General features: G+C 52.2%; 6 protein-coding genes across 6 annotated transcripts; 4 read left to right on the plus strand and 2 right to left on the minus strand.

The window, feature by feature from the left end:
* Positions 1 to 1,067: 1,067 nt before the first annotated feature.
* On the plus strand, positions 1,068 to 3,038 carry Z517_08556 (uncharacterized protein; the record flags this gene model as incomplete). The annotated part of the gene is made up of 3 exons (XM_013427071.1): positions 1,068 to 1,222; positions 1,424 to 1,760; positions 1,959 to 3,038. 3 exons carry the CDS (start codon positions 1,068 to 1,070, stop codon positions 3,036 to 3,038), a joined length of 1,572 nt encoding a protein of 523 aa, XP_013282525.1.
* A 444-nt stretch (positions 3,039 to 3,482) lies between these two features.
* On the minus strand, positions 3,483 to 5,524 carry Z517_08557 (uncharacterized protein; the record flags this gene model as incomplete). The annotated part of the gene is made up of 5 exons (XM_013427072.1): positions 3,483 to 4,494; positions 4,549 to 4,635; positions 4,685 to 4,810; positions 4,859 to 4,965; positions 5,012 to 5,524. 5 exons carry the CDS (start codon positions 5,522 to 5,524, stop codon positions 3,483 to 3,485), a joined length of 1,845 nt encoding a protein of 614 aa, XP_013282526.1.
* A 2,926-nt stretch (positions 5,525 to 8,450) lies between these two features.
* Positions 8,451 to 9,061, plus strand: Z517_08558 (uncharacterized protein; the record flags this gene model as incomplete). Its single annotated transcript, XM_013427073.1, has 3 exons — positions 8,451 to 8,576; positions 8,634 to 8,897; positions 9,005 to 9,061. 3 exons carry the CDS (start codon positions 8,451 to 8,453, stop codon positions 9,059 to 9,061), a joined length of 447 nt encoding a protein of 148 aa, XP_013282527.1.
* A 1,352-nt stretch (positions 9,062 to 10,413) lies between these two features.
* Z517_08559 (nascent polypeptide-associated complex subunit alpha) lies at positions 10,414 to 11,178 on the plus strand (the record flags this gene model as incomplete). Its single annotated transcript, XM_013427074.1, has 3 exons — positions 10,414 to 10,659; positions 10,748 to 10,806; positions 10,857 to 11,178. The coding sequence occupies 3 exons, from the start codon at positions 10,414 to 10,416 to the stop codon at positions 11,176 to 11,178; spliced, it is 627 nt and encodes a 208-aa protein (XP_013282528.1).
* A 458-nt stretch (positions 11,179 to 11,636) lies between these two features.
* Z517_08560 (uncharacterized protein) lies at positions 11,637 to 12,349 on the plus strand (the record flags this gene model as incomplete). The annotated part of the gene is made up of 3 exons (XM_013427075.1): positions 11,637 to 11,648; positions 11,747 to 12,229; positions 12,320 to 12,349. The coding sequence occupies 3 exons, from the start codon at positions 11,637 to 11,639 to the stop codon at positions 12,347 to 12,349; spliced, it is 525 nt and encodes a 174-aa protein (XP_013282529.1).
* Positions 12,350 to 12,845: 496 nt separating this feature from the next.
* On the minus strand, positions 12,846 to 14,651 carry Z517_08561 (uncharacterized protein; the record flags this gene model as incomplete). Its single annotated transcript, XM_013427076.1, has 1 exon — positions 12,846 to 14,651. The coding sequence occupies one exon, from the start codon at positions 14,649 to 14,651 to the stop codon at positions 12,846 to 12,848; it is 1,806 nt and encodes a 601-aa protein (XP_013282530.1).
* Positions 14,652 to 15,823: the final 1,172 nt, after the last annotated feature.

Raw genomic sequence — 15,823 nt, forward strand, 5'->3', positions numbered from 1 at the left:
TGACTTTACGAATTGCATACATGAGTTTATGGTCCTGAGGCATTGTATGATGACAACCCTCCAAAAGCAGATCTGCACGCAACGAGATGCTCGAGGAAAGAAGCAGCAAACTAAGAAGAAGTAGAGCGGAAGAAGTGGTTGTGGTATGAAGGTAGACGATGGGGCCTTTGTCAATCTTGATCCCCGGGAGGCAAGGTTGTCCCGTCCATGTCTATTCCCTGCGAAATGGATAGATAAATGTGGCAGCCTCTCCGCCTGTTGCAGTGATAGAAAAATCTCTCTGCTAGTAGAATACGATGAATTGCATTTTATGACATTGACACTGATACTGCTCGGCTCTGGCTTTTGATTCCTATCGAGTCTGTTCTTGAGACGCCGACGGAGGTGTAGAGCGAAAGGATTGTGAACCTACCGGGCTACGTAACCAACTTCGAAGTGTGTAGCTTCATCGTGGTTGATCATATGGAAGTGGTAAGTGGAAATCCACATTAATAATGTCGCTAGTGACGTGTCCGAAATACTTTGGCAACCATCTCTTCACTCTGTCAACAACCGTCCGGCTTCGAGGCAATGCCATTATCTACAAACGAGACGGGACTGGGCTAATGCCATGTCGACAGGTCGATATTCAGGACTGTGCAAGGGGTGAACGAACGAAAATGGTGGTTTACTGACACGTCACCATGTCTTTCCGTGAGTGACAAACATCATCCCTTGCCGCACATACCAATGACTCTCAGCATGTTGACCTCTTGACCATCGCTCACCACATGGCGCTGCTTAGTATTGTTCTCGCTGACAATGGACACATTCTTCCCCGTTTGCTCGCCCCGCAAAGGGAGAGCATTAACCATGTATGTACATGTGCCGACCGCCCAACAGAATGATTCATGGCCGCTCCTCCAGTTCAGGCGCGCGGGTGCGGTTCATCGGGCCTTCTTGAACAACCGGTACATATTGTCGCGATTCGAAAGCCATCACAGGCAATCTTTGTTCTCTGAGACACCGAAAAAAGCCTAGCAATAAGACGGACGAAAAGACCACCTGGCAGCCAGCTACCCAGCACAATGGGGGACAGACATGGCAACCCCAAGAAGATCGAGAACTTTGCCGGTGTCGTCAACACCTTCACCTCCCACTTTGGCAAGGATGACGACCAGACCACTGTGACCGAGCAGGAGAGGAGGAAGAGACGAGAAGCGGCGACAGACGTTGCTGAATCGTGAGTACAGTTTGTGCCATTTCTGAAGGCGTGGATACAAAATGGTTCATTGCCCATAATACCCTTGAAGATCACACCAATACACCAACGAAAGCAACCCGAAGGGATTGAAATACGGAGGGAGCGAAGGAGGGACAGAGAGAAATATAGGACCTATGCTAATCATCAAAATCAATGCCTCTCTTTCCCTGTCTCTTACAGATACTACAATTTCGCCTCTGCAGCATACGAAAGCGGCTGGTCCACCCATTTCCACTACGCCCCCTTCCCGCCCTCTTTCCCTCCGTGCGACAGCACCATCGCCATAGCGCTGGCCTTTTACGAGCACCGCCTCGCCCTGGTCATGGGCCTGAAGCCGCACATGAAAGTCCTCGACGTGGGCTGCGGCATCGGCGGGCCCGCGCGCGAGATTGCAAAGTTTGTGGGCTGCGAGATCGTGGGCGTGTGCATCAACCAGACCCAGATCGATCGCGCCGTCTACTTGACGAGGATGGAGGGTTTGCAGGACAAGTGTACCTTTGTGAGGGCAGATTTCCTGGTGAGCTAGCTTTCCAGAACTCGAACATCTCAGGGTGTTCCCGCTCTTTCGCTTAAGTCTGCCTCTTTCCACCCCTTTTTTTCCCCTCATGATCCGACCATCCCTTCTATACGACAAAGTCCCCTTCAAGCCAGGAGGAACTGGGGAAGATAACGACAGAACCCACATGTACGAACGAGTACTAAAACCCAAAGCCAGGACCTCCCCTTCGCCCCCGCGTCCTTTGACGCCGCCTACGCCATCGAGGCGACAGTCCACTCCCCCTCCCTCTTGCAGGTGTACAGCGGCGTCGCGCGCGTGCTCAAGCCCGGCGCCATATTCGGTCTCTCGGAATGGGTCATGACGCCGAAATACGACCCGACGGACCAAAGGCACGTGGGGATGCGGAACCGGGTGGAGAGAGGCAACGGCGTGAGCAACCTGCGCACGAGCGACGAGGCGCGCGAGGCGATGAAGGGGGCCGGATTCGAGATCCTCCACGAAGAGGATTTTGCGGCGCGTTTTGACTATGCGAAGAGTCTGGTGGAGGATTCTGCGTCCGCTTCCGCCACCGCGAAGACGAAGACGAAGACGAAGACACAGAGAGGGGTGGTTAGAAAGAATCGGGGCAATGACATCGACATTGAAGGACACGAGAGCACCAGCCCACAGGACCACACCCTTCCCTCTCCCACCCCTGCTCCTCCTCCTCCTCCACCATCTTCTGACCAAACCCCTCAAAGCTCTGTCCTCATACCTTTCAAATCCTCACTCTCTCCTGACGATGGTATCTCCCTCCTTCTTCCCGCCCCACCCACGACGACGCCCCTCCCCGATTCCCTCCCGATCCCTCCCACGACCTTCCGCCCATGGTACTGGCCGCTCGAGGGCGCGACGCACCTCGCCACCACCTGGACGGACTACTGGACGGCGTGGAAGATGTCGACGTGGCCGCGGCGCCTGTGCTTCTGGACGATTTGGGTCGGCGAGCGCGTCGGCCTGTGGGATCGGGGCGTCACGGACGCGATGACCACGTTGGCGTACTGCGTCGACAGTACCGCCGAGGCCGGCCGCGAGGGGATCTTCAGTCCCTGTTGGTGGTTCGTCGGGCGGAAGGTGGGGGGTCATCATTATGATGAGGATTATGATGATGACGACGACGGAGAGGCCGAGAATGCGGATCGAGATGGACGCGGACAGGGACAGGGCTACGAGAGAGTCAACGCCAATGGCGACGGAGATGGAGATGGTGGCGGTAGCGGGAAGGCGAGGGAGGATTTGAGTGTCCTTATGTATTGATGAGTGGTATTCCTTGCTAAGGAGCATGTCGTGTGTCACTCACTGCTGGTTACTCTCTGCTGTGGCCATCAGTCTCCCAGCTATTCAGAGATTAGCAAGTCATGCATATGCGCACGGCGAAAGCTGTGACTCGGTTCTTGAATATGGCATCCACGGATATCAAATGCATCAGCCATTATCTCTCCAGGCCCGGCCACAAACTCCCGAAATCTGGTCATACAGAGGAAGCCAATGCAACTTCCATGGATATTCCACCATACTATCCTCGATTTCCAGCGAGCGTCATGTCGGAGCAATCCTAGACCCCCATAGCATACGCAAACAAATCCGTGACATTTGGTATCAATTTCCGTAGCACAATTCTTGTTTTTTCCCCCGACCACTTGCCTTCATAATGTCTCCGCGCTATGATCCCACAAAAATGCCGCCCTGAAATTATCGACGTTATTTCCTTGGCTTGCCAGCAAGCTTTGGAAGTCGGCTTGGGATTCGAAGTCGACAAGAGTCGACTACCGCCTCGAGACGAGCCGTGAAGCTCGACTTGACACTGTTTTGAGCGAAGCCAGCTTTTACAAACTTGGCCCATGTGTTGGTCAGGACCAATTCTTTGATGCTGAGCTCAGCCTTGTCAAAGACCTTCTCGTCGAAAGCGTCGGGAATGCCGATATTAGCGGGCAGTCTCTCGCCGAAATTGGTCATCTTCAACTGTTGCAGTTGGAGTGATTCACTGTTTTCGCGTCTCAACTCGCCTCTCCCACCTTCTCCTACTACTGTCGAAACGACCGACAATTGATCCTTCCCCATTTGGCTTTCTAGGTCCTCGGAGACAGTGGAGGACCAATAGTTTTCAAAGGGCGTAGCAGCATTCGATGTTGGTTCTGCGCAGACGAGGGCCGCATATTGCTCGAAGATCGCCTCCAGGTCTCTGAGATGAGCTGAAGAGATGTTGATCGGAAACTCGGAATAGTTTAGGCTCACAAAGGAGGCATAAATTCCAACCGCTTGTTGAAACTGTCGCCGCGTCAATTCCTGGTCGTTCGTTCTGGCATGTCCTTGCTTGCGCAGCATCCCGGATCTCGGAGTGGCAGTAAGCCAGGCAGCCTTCCAGTCTCGTACGTGGATCAGGAAGCTGATGTTCTCTCCTGAGAAATCCTTCAGCGCCGAGAACATGAGAAGAGGGGTAGGATTCAACTTCAGCGTTGTCTCGAGAGCGCTCATAGTGTACATCTCTCCTTGGCGGGCGCTTGTGGTGCTCTTGACAGATTGGCGTGTAGAAGTCCGTGATCGAACGCCGGCTTTGGTCGACCCTGCGTTCAGCGAGCCGTTGAATTTCTGCTTTTCCTCCCACTCGGCGATGATCTCGCGTGTTTCGGTCTCGAGTTTTCTGTTCTTGAATATCTGAAAGAAAGGGAGAAATATGACCGAAGCTTGCATGATGACAATGGAAGGGGAAAACCTGAATAGCATGAGTGACAATCGCCGTCAATAGGACAATAGGAGCGAATCTCACCATAAGGGAGGGACAAAGTACTTGTCGACTGTCGTTTGCAAAGGTCCAGCATACAGTGCGACTAACCACATAGGTGAGGCAGGTAACCTGGTGTCATCAATACAAGCCGTCACGTGTGGTTGTCGTCAACACTTACCCAGCAACAATGCAAGCGATGGTTTGCGTCCGCCATCCGTGAACATCATGGATATTCCGGACTCTCCAGAGAAGTACAGGCGCATACATCCAAGACCAGACGATTTGCCACACGATTGAAGGCCACCTGACCAGTGTTAGATTTGACTCCAGGGCGTTTGAGCACCAGGCTTACCATTCCCATCCACGTCGGCAGAGTGATCTTGTGGTCACCTGTCCTGTGACTCCGAACCCCGGGTGGAATTTTCGCGAGGCAAGAAAGATGATGAGTGCAAAGACAACCTGGGGAGTTAGTGACAGGGTGCTAGCTGAAGTGACTATTACTTACCTGAATACTCATACCAATCCCAATCCATGCCATGGTATTCTTTGTAGCGTTGTATGTCTTGAGTCTGCGCCACCACTTGCGCCATACTGGGGTCTTCCGGTCTGTGATCGGCTGGGATTCGACCAGAACATCTCCATGCGCATATCTTTTCTGTGCTGTCGCAACAGAGAGTAATTGAGAATTTGTTGCTTGGAATAGAGCGATGCCCAGTGGAAGATAGATACTCATAATCCAGTATTCGGTGGCACAGGGGAAGTATCCATTCAGGACATAGGCGATCATGCACAAGACCCAGTACACATGGAGAGTTGCAACAGCACTGACCGCGAGAGGTATGTTCCGAATGCGTAGGTACGGCAAGTGTCGATTGCGCATGAGAAATACAGCAGCAGGAAGTAAGAGGCAGGTCCACGCGATGACGAGACCGATGTAAGTGATTCCGAGTCCGTCGGTGTTGTACCTCAGCGCCATATCATAGCCATTTGCATAAGCGTGTTGAACTTGAGTCGACATGGCAATGGTACCTCGATCAGCACTATTAATATCCCGTGGCATGGAGCCAGCACATGGTGAAGTAGGTGAAGCCATCCGTGCCAGCGGATAAGCGTGTTCAGTGAGAGGGTTCCAAATAAGCCAGTGCCTTGATGTCGATATGACGGTGAGAGATTGGAAGGAGAAGATGGATATGCTGGACAGATGAGTGAAGTAAGCCGAGCGCGTGTCGACGCAGGTCGGCAGTGTGCGTCGCTCAAATCTCAGTGCGCGCGGTCAGGAGACCAGGTTAATTACCGCCGTGGCAGCGATATTGGCGTGAGGGTGTGTGTGGCACAAGACGACAGGAGAGGTGAGAAGAGGTGGTGTCGAAAGGAAGGAACGCGGGAAGGACGAGATGGACACAATCATTCACAAAGTCAACGAAGGTGTGAAGCTGGGTGAGAAACACAAAGATGTGAGAGATGAGGTCTTCTCCCTCTCTCTGCCTCTGTCCCCTCCAGCTAGCTGACAGTTGATCGTCACTTTGAACTCGCAAGGCTTTGTGTTCCTTTTCGATCGCCTGCCATCGTCACTTTGAGGTGCGGCACGCGATGGGTTTTATGTACTGTTTCATGGGTGCTGCACTTGCCTTCAGATTTGTTGCCGCACCCCTACCACCAGATTGTTGGCTCCTCCAGACTCCCTGAGCACGGTCTTTGACGTGGCAGACCATCACTTCCTCCTCGCCCACGATCTGACCTGAACGAGAACCATCACCAGCATTGCGGGGACCGATGAAGAAGCGGAAGAGGAGGAATTCACGTTACATCCCCGTGTGAGCCTTGCAGGGCACGGGAGCGCAGCATGGGAAACAAAGAAAAACGAGCTCATGTGGAGTCGAAGAACCCCAGTCAACTTCCAAACATCCTTCCATGCTGAGCCCCCTGTCAGCCCTTCTGCACAACCTTATCCCAGATTGAGTGATCGAACGTTATGGTGCGTCGTCTTCCCCCTGGCGGACGAAGCCCGTTCACGCCGTTGAACGTTCCTTAATTCTGACCCCAGTCAAGTGCGCCATAACCAAGCATTCGCTATCAACCTGATTATCTCGTACAAGTACGAACAATTGCCGCGCCACCGCGCTCCACTTCCCGTTGCTGCCGTACAGACCTGTCCAGGCCATGCCAGTCACTCTAAGCGACAACATGGATCCCTTCTCGATTGATGAACACTGCATTGCGCAGTTTGAGCCTTGGCAGGAAACAGCTTAAGCGAATACCATATTGGATTGGAGACACCTGCGGCAGATATTGACAGACGCACTTGTTTTTCTCGAGCTAGAAACCCTCTGTGTGCAGAACAGGGTTTCCGGACCAATGGCCAGAGGAGAGTATGAAAGCATCCCATTTGCCATGGTGTGACGAAAGGGAAGTTTGTACCAGTTCTCGATGCGGCTGTGTTACTCTAGCGATTTAGGAAACATTTGACCAGGCAACACATCATCCTCCATGGCAACAAGCAGTGAACACGGAGTAATTGCAGTGGCACTTGGAAACAGCCAACCAGGCCATCACTGTCGGGCAACGTTGAGTATCTACAATCTACTCGTGTACAAGTCCTACTGACATCTACCGCTCCCTTCATGATGGGAGAGACAGGCAGATGAGCCGAGTTGATCGTCCCGAAGAGACGATTCGGATCATCACCACAAGGCCTCGAGACATTATACCATGGGTGAGCCCCGTCAGACAAGCTGGTGCGATTTGATAGGTAATGATGAACACGAGTTGACTTGTTCCAAAGTAGAGGAATATCTCAGACACGCGATGGTAACTCTAACGGAAGGCAAGGTGCAGGAGTGGGCCAGAAGATTGCAGAAATGGCGGAGGGCAGTGATGCAAAGATGGACCACTTTCGTCAGTCAGTAAAGCATGGATCGAGCTGCTCAGGGGGGGATCAGAAGGGTCTTTTGGGGCCATCTCCCAAGCAGCGGGTCCCTCTCAGACGACCAGATGAGATTCAGGCTTCTTTCCTAGCACAAGGTCAGCAATGAACTTGCAGAGCTTGAGTGAACATGCAAAGGTGTCAAATTTCCTCAGAGATCTTGGTGAATGGGATACGATCATGTCAATGTTGATCATTTACTATCTAGTGCAAAGGGTGTAATCATCGGAAAAGCCGATCAGAGAACAAAGTACGTACCTTGGATGTTACATGGTCACCAGAGAAGACATTGACACAAATCAAGAAACAGTCATTTATACTGCTCGCTGAAGGGATTCCGAGTAAGTCGAGGTGAAAGGGGAACGCAACAATTCTAAAAGCAACTGTTCGCAGTGTCAGTACATTATTCGTAGCCTTTAAACATGCCAAACGAAAGCAGGGTGCAGGTTCCTAAACTCAGCATATGTAAGAAATGAATATCATCTCTTTGGGACTGTTAAGAGGCTCCGGCGAGAGTCTCCAGTACCAAATTCAATCGCAAATTATAACATCATAAGAAAGTGATAGGATAGGAGAACAAGACACTCACAAATTAATCAAGCCGTGGTCTCGGTAGTCGAAGGAATGAACACGGAGTTACACATTGGCTTGAGACAAGCATCATCCTTGGGAGTTGTTGGATGTTACATGAGGGAATAGAACTGGATGAAGGAGACATTTCTTAGCAGCAAAATGGGGAGAAAAGTATGGCAAAAACAAAGAGATACTGGAAGAAAATTCGCGTGTCCTTTCACGACAGAGGAACGAGGCACAAGAGGGTTTAGCGTCGGCCTCGGCTCTTGGCGCAAAATATCTTGGCGCGAACGCACTATCTCGAATTTCCCTTGCACGTTGCCAAAGATCTCCGAATTGATTGTAGAGGCGACAACAATATTCCCCATTACTATTCGTATGCGTGCCCGACTATCCTTTACTCCAGATACAAACTAATACTTGCGCATAGTCCTCATTTGCCGGCAAGATGTCCACCATCGATATCAAGCCCGCCGGATGGAAGTTGGTCGAGGTCGGCCGAGTGGTCACCCTCCGATCAGGGCCTTACGAGGGCAAGCTGGCTACCGTGGTTGAGATAATAGATCCTGGCAGAGTATGTGTTCACTCGTGGGAAATACCGGAGGAAATATGTGCTCACGAAATTTCCCAGATCTTGGTCGACGGTCCCTCAACGAAAGAAGATGCGGTTGTTCCCCGACAGGCTATCGCTACAAGCACCGTCTCCCTCACCCCTTGGGTCATTCCCGGTCTACCAAAGGCGGCAGGCACTGGCGCAGTGAAGAAGAAGTGGGAGAGCTTCGAGGTTGACAAGAAGTGGTCAGAGTCGTCATGGGCAAAGAAGAGAGAACAACAGGACAGGAGGAGGAATCTGACTGACTTCGAGCGATTCAAGGTGATGAGGTTGAAGAAGCAGGTGAGCAATCCTCTGAACGATCTGCAATCCCTTTGAACGGGATCTTGCCTTTGAGTTCTGAATGGATGTCCTTGTGGAAGATCAGCGCTAATCCTATGGGATTGTAGGCACGATTTGAAGTTCTGAAGGCACAGGCAAAGGTTCGGGCAGCAGCGAAGGCATAAATTCGGCACGGATACGGCGTCACAATCCAGCTCACAAATTTTCAAGATGAGCAAAGATATGCAAGTTGCAGCATGTCGAGGGTAGGCACCACTGTCGGTTCGATTGACGAAAAGAAAATATTCCGCGGCTGTGGCTCTCTTCCCTTTGCCCGCGTGGGAATTTCTGCAGAGCATGATTCCAATACATTCATGAAATGCGATCAACATTCAAACCAAAATCATCATGGGAAACTCACTCATGAGGGGTTGTCGAGCTTTTCACCATGTGCCTCCTGCAACGATAACAGTGCACTCGGTAGTGAGCAGGATGTACCTGAGAGAATCTTAGACTTCGAGGCTTGACACGTTCACCTGTTGGCACCTGTTGCGTCCCTTTTCATTGTGATTATGGCTCTCCTTCTTGAGTCGGCTGTTTGATCGCCTGATTGCTCTATGTGCAAAACTCCGGCCTATGGTGCAAGTTCCTGCAAGAATGAGACTGTTCGTTTGGTTACTCGCCACGCTGCTTGAGCTCGACAAGTACATGCTACCTAATGCAGGGCGCGATACGACTCCTATTTCAACAAATGACGTACCGCCCCAAGTCTCCCTGTGTCTTGCGCAAAATCTAGTGTATCGGGCAAGCGATAAGATGAACAACATGGATACACCTTCTGAAAATGCGCTGTCCCTACCCATTGCGCGGCATTCTGGACTCAGGGAAATCCTGGACATGGTTTGTCCCTGGACGCCATTTTCTTTGACACAAAATTCAGCACGTTGTGCGCCACTTAAACGGCCGCCCATTGACTTCGACTCTTTTTGTTCTCTGTAGCCCTCAATGTCTCGCTTGGACGGACGTTGCACGTCTTACATTAGAGTACTCGGTAGAGATCTCTTGACCGTTCGTGTCTGCACCGCATGCCATACTAACTTTAGAGCTTCCTCCTGGACAAGGCTGCGATCACGGATGGTGAAACTTGCCCATGTACTCGGTAATGGCATGATGGCATATTCCTCTGAAAGCAATCTCAAGGGACTGACTCGTCCATGTCTCCAGTTATTGAAAGAACGCCAAGCCCTGGTGTAGGACAAGATGGGCAATTTACCCGAGGCTCGTCCATTCCACAATTCAACGAACAGTCGAACATCCAAATCACAAAATCCCGTTGCTCATCAACCGCTCAGAGAGGCTCAACTGTAAGGTCCCTAGCTCTTGCTACTCGTCGCTCGAATGTATTGGCGCTCAAAGATATCGGAACCCGTATCTCAGAGAGCACTAATCCTATCCCACAAACCTGAAGCGAAGCTCAGCTAACCTTTGCAACTGCGCAGTACATCTCAACCAGTCCTCTCTTCACTAGCCGATCATCATGTCGAACCCCAGAATAGAAGAGCTCCCTGATGACGAGCCTGACAAGAAGGCCGCAGCAGAAGATGCCTCCAGCTCATCCGACTCCGAACCTGAAGCCGCTGGTGAAGGAGAAGCCAATATTCCGGCAGGTTCTGCAGTCGCAGTACACAGCCGAAACGAGAAGAAGGCGAGAAAGGCAATTGGCAAGCTGGGCTTGAAGCACGTCCCGGGGATCACACGTGTTACGCTGAGGAGACCAAAAGGAGTAAGCTCTCATCCACGCGATGGCAGATGTCTCTGTCGAGATTCTGTGAGCACTGGTTCTGTTGCGGGTAGCTGACTCTCGCCCATAGATTCTCTTCGTCATCTCTAACCCTGATGTCTACCGCTCGCCAACCAGCAACACTTGGATGTAAGCTGAATTTGTCTCGGTGTCCAAACGTCCACTAACAAAACTGCTAGCATCTTTGGAGAGGCCAAGATCGAAGACCTCAACTCACAATCCCAAGCCGTTGCCGCTCAACAGCTCGCAGCTGCAGAAGCCGCCAACGCAGATCACTCTGGCCACGATCATGCAGCTGAGAATGGCAAGGGCAAGGCTGTCGAAGACAAGAAGGCCGAGGATGAAGAAGACGATGACGAGGAAGTGGATGATAGTGGTCTCGAGGCTAAGGACATCGAACTCGTCATGACCCAGGCCTCCGTGTCACGGAAGAAGGCTGTCAAAGCTCTGAAAGAGAACGGCAACGACATAGTCAACTCCATCATGGCGTTGAGTGTATGATCAGGAAAAGGCAAACTAAAAGTTTCTGGATCTGCTCGCTTCTATGGGGGTAGTCGGTCTTCCACACAATTGGTTCAATGGTCCTCAGCAATCCAAGCCTGTATTGCTATGTACGCTATGTATGCGGGCTTGAACCTCGAGCTATGTCTCCAGATGCTCAAATGCATCTCAACAAATGCACTAGTCTTTGACTAGTCGTTGACTCTTTCTTCTTTGTCCATCTCCAAGTGTAGTTGAGTTGGGGGAAATTGAAGGTTTCTTTAGATGTATGAGCAAAGCAGTTAAAGCGACGTCAGACCAGACGAAAAACAGCTTTGAGAAATGTGATAATCACGTGATGGGGTTTGGCATTGAGTTTCGCTGGAGCTCAGGGACCTTCAACTTCCGACCTTTCTCAAAATCAAAGCTCGACAACTCGCTCACCCCTCCCAGTATCTTTCACCCTTAGACTCCTCAAGATGGCTGCTCAAGTACGTTTACAAGCTCCTGTCAACCACCCTCCAGATTTGCTTGGAAAGAGGCTTGCTTGAATGCCGTTTGACTAACCGCGCAATTTCCCTCACTACAGTCCCGCGCAGCAATCAAGCTCGACTGGAGCAAAGTCGGCACCCAACTCGGTCTTCGCGGCAGCACGGCCACATCTCTAGCAAACTTCAAGAAGCGAAACGATGACGCCCGACGCCGGGTGCAAGTGCTCCAGGACCAGCCCTCCACTGTCGACTTCGGACACTACCGCTCCATCCTGAAAAACACGGCCGTGATCGATGAGATCGAGCAGTACTTCAAGACCTTCCAGCCGAAAACCTACGACGTTAGCAAACAGATCAAGGCCATCGAGAGCTTCGAACAGGTGGCGCTCAAGAATGCCGAGGAGACCAAGGGCAAAGTGGAGGTCGAACTGAGGAGCTTGGAGAAGGCTTTGAACGATATCGAGGGCGCAAGACCTTGGGATGAGACTACTGTTGACGAGGTTGCTGCAGCCGCGCCGGAGATTGACGAGTACACGGCAAGATTGGTCAAGAAGGGACGATGGATGCCTCCGGGATACCAGGTACGAATCTCTCTGATATTCTCCCTACACACATCTCAGAACAACATTTTTCCACTTCGATATCAGACTGCTAACTTAATGGCATTACAGGAGCGGTTCCCCAACTTGTCGGTGCTGTAGACGTTACCCTGCAAGAGAGAGATGGAGAAGGAAATGGAGCAATTGGTTTGGGGGTGGCACAACCTTTACTCAGAATCAATGCTTTTGTTTCCCCAACCGAGAATTTATGTATAGTGTCTTAGATCAAAACACGAGCACTTGTTCAACACCATAAAGCTGTCTGACCCAATGTCCTCGTACCGGGGTCGCGTGCTGTGGCAAAGATAATCGCGCAAAGCTGGAGTGCCCGAGATGACGAGAGCCAGCGTCCCAGTTCGTGTTTCACAGGTCAACAGGAGCGTCATTCTCATAACGTGAGAGAGGACATTCAACGCCTATCGGTTCAATACTTGATCGATCTATTCTGACACAAATTCCGCTACTTTCGACTTAAAGAACATACTACCAAGTCCGTCACAAAATACTCGAAAAGATCATGTGTTGCCAGCTATCATTCGTGAAAAGAAGCACTTTTTCCCCCCGCTAGACTCTGTTTATTTGGTCGCAGCCACATTTCTTACAGACCCGAATCCTCCTGCTGAAACACGGCGGTCTGGCTGTACGTATTCCAGTCGCTGCACTGCTTGTACCAGTCCGGGCCGATGCCCAGGTTTTTGATCTGGTCGGGCTCCTCCAAGAATTGGGCGCCGAGGCCCAGGCCGACGTGCCAGGCGATGTGGCAGTGCATGAGCCAGGCGCCCGGGTTGTCGGTGATGAAGGCGATGACCAGGTAGCCCGAGGCCGGGAGCATGGCCGAGTCGCGGCGGGGCGGGTTCTTGTAGTTGAGGGTCTGCGAGTTGTTGAAGATGCCCTGGCCGGCGCCCAGGACGTAGAAGTCGTGGCCGTGCAGGTGGATCGGGTGCGGGATGGGCGGCGCGATGGTCGGCACCGCCTGGATCACCCAGTACGACCACGCGTTGGCCTCGGGCAGCGAGATCAGGTTCATGTTGGCCGCGTAGCTGGTGTTGTCCGACAGCACGTACTCGAGCGTCGGGTCGCTCCAGGGCACCTGGATCGCCGTGAAGTTCAGGTTCCACTGGAACAGCGTCTGCTGGGCCTGGTTCTGCACGATGGCGAAGCCCACGTCCAGCCGCGACGACTGCGGGATCGTGAAGTTGCTGGGCACGTCCAGCTTGACGTACGGGATCAGCTGGCTGTTGGGGTTGTTGCAGTCCGGCGCTGGGGGCGCGTTGGCCCGGGTCGCGTTCGAGGGCAAGGCCGTCGAGTCGGCGCCCGCGTACGAGAAGATGGCCAGCGCGTTGGTGTTGAGGTTGCTGCTGCAGCCGGCCTGGGGCACGGCGTGGAACCAGTAGTTGCCGACGGGCTGGTTGGCCTCGATGACGACGTCGTACCGTTCGCCGATGCCGATGAATAGCCACTGGGTGCTGAAGGGCTTGATGGGCACAAAGTCGGCCGTGATGACGGTGAAGTTGTGCCCGTCTAGGCCGACCTTGAAGTTGTCGTTGGTCGACGTGTTGATCAGGCGAAGACGGTGTTTCTTGCCTTTCGTCAACGTCGTCCGGCTGTAGCGACCAGCCGTCCCGTTGAGGCTCACGTTGGTGCCGTTGATGAGGACGTTGTTGCCCGGCGGAGGGCCGCGCGGGAATCCACCATACTTGATCAGATACCCCAGCTCGAACGCACTGCGGTAGTACCAATCGGTGATCGGGAAGGCACCCAGATCTATATCGTAGTTGGCCGTTGCGGGTCCGTTGATGATCATTGTCCCCACGACGCCGTCCGTATATTGGTCCGAGAAGTGGCTGTGGTACCACGTCGTACCAAACTGCGTGCACAAGAAGGTGTATGTGCGCGACTGGCCGGGGGCAAGTGGACATTCTGTCACACCGTTGGTCCCGTCCATGTGGTTCGTCTTCCATTGACGCAGACCGTGCCAATGCATGCTCGTCCCGTTGGTGGTTAGGCTGTTCTTCACCGTGATCTTCAACGTGTCACCCCAGTTGGCGACGATGGTGGGACCTGGGAATCGACCATTGATGGCGTACACCGGTCTGGAGAATCCGTCTGGGGCCATCGTGGTGTTTTGCACTTCGAGAAAATACTCCACCACCTTGCCCGTGTTGGGCCAGGTGCTGTCGTAGTTGGTGGCAATGCTAAAGCCATTGCCCCAGCATTGGCGCGTAAATGGCCCATTGGTGCACTGGGAATCTGGCGTCAGGGTCGTGGTTGACGGACTGCCAGTCGTCGATGATGCTTGCCTCGGCAGAACGCCATTGTCAATCCGAATCAATTCGGCTCTGGGGATAAATTTGGCAAAGGCCTGGTAGAAAAGAAGTGAAACGAGGGACAAGAAGAGCAACATAGCGAGCGACGAAGGTGAGGACAGACTTCAAGAGTGACAGAGTAGAGGATAGGAAGAGATAAACCTGATGGCTCCCGAGTCCCATCAATATAAAGGAAACCGAGATACTCATCTCAGATGATGGCTTCCTCCCTTGCCATGGCGAGATGTCGATCTAGGGACGGTATGGTGGATGTTGGGATCATTGTGGTTGAAACGTGGTACAGACGAGGCTTTGCCCAGGTTGTCTTGGACCCCTAGCAGCTTGAAGTCGTACAGTAAAAGGATTCAGCCATTCTCTTGAGCCACTCAGATTCTCGTTTCGATGGAGCCTCGTCCGACAAAAGCCAGATTGGGACAGCAGGTCATCGACGGCAAGAATAGAACCGAGACAATTTCTTGGGCCTAATTTCCGCAATAAGGGCTGCACTCGTTGTTTTCAATCTGGCCATGACGAATTTCTCCAGCGTATTCAACCATCAATGCAGCAGCCCGAATTGAAATGCTGAGAATGGCGAAGACGGTAAATAAGATCGATAGCTGGAGGCGTCGAGGCCGCTGAAGTCGAAGCATAGTCGTTTCCCTTTCCTAAAATGGTCTAGCGGGAAGATATTGGCCAATCAGACACTTTAATTCCCACCCCCCTTTTTCCATTGTGCGGAATCTGGAATCTCAAGGGACAAAGTCACAATCTTCATTGTTGCATTCCCCCTCGCTTCTTTCCGGTCCACTTTGATACTGAACCACAATTACAATTGTCTGATGCTCCTTGCATCGCTGTGATTGAACTCAGGCGCCACCACCCTTGTCCCAATTCCGGCCAGTCCAGACATTACGTGTGTCTATCTTGGCTCAGAGAAACCACTCATGTTTCTTTTATTGGAACCTCACAAGAGCTATGAGTGATACGAAGAAGCAGTTTGGCGAATTATGGCTGAACCAGATACCCGGATCTCCTTTCGAGTATCTCTCGTGTCTTCGGGCTCGCCTTATGCTATCTGGGGACCGTGGAACCTTGACACCCCCTAGACAATATCGTTATGACCAAAGCTGAATTTGCTACTGCAATCAAAGCCTTTGGCGATCCATTCCGCTGGCTTCTAATTTCGAGTTCAAGCCCACATCCTGGATGTTGCCGGCCCTTGATGTCTCAGCCTGATTCTCACCAAAGCCAAATTTCATGGGTACAGGGT

The sequence above is a fragment of the Fonsecaea pedrosoi genome (genome assembly GCF_000835455.1).
Source record: "Fonsecaea pedrosoi CBS 271.37 unplaced genomic scaffold supercont1.5, whole genome shotgun sequence".
Taxonomy (NCBI): Eukaryota; Fungi; Ascomycota; class Eurotiomycetes; order Chaetothyriales; family Herpotrichiellaceae; genus Fonsecaea; species Fonsecaea pedrosoi.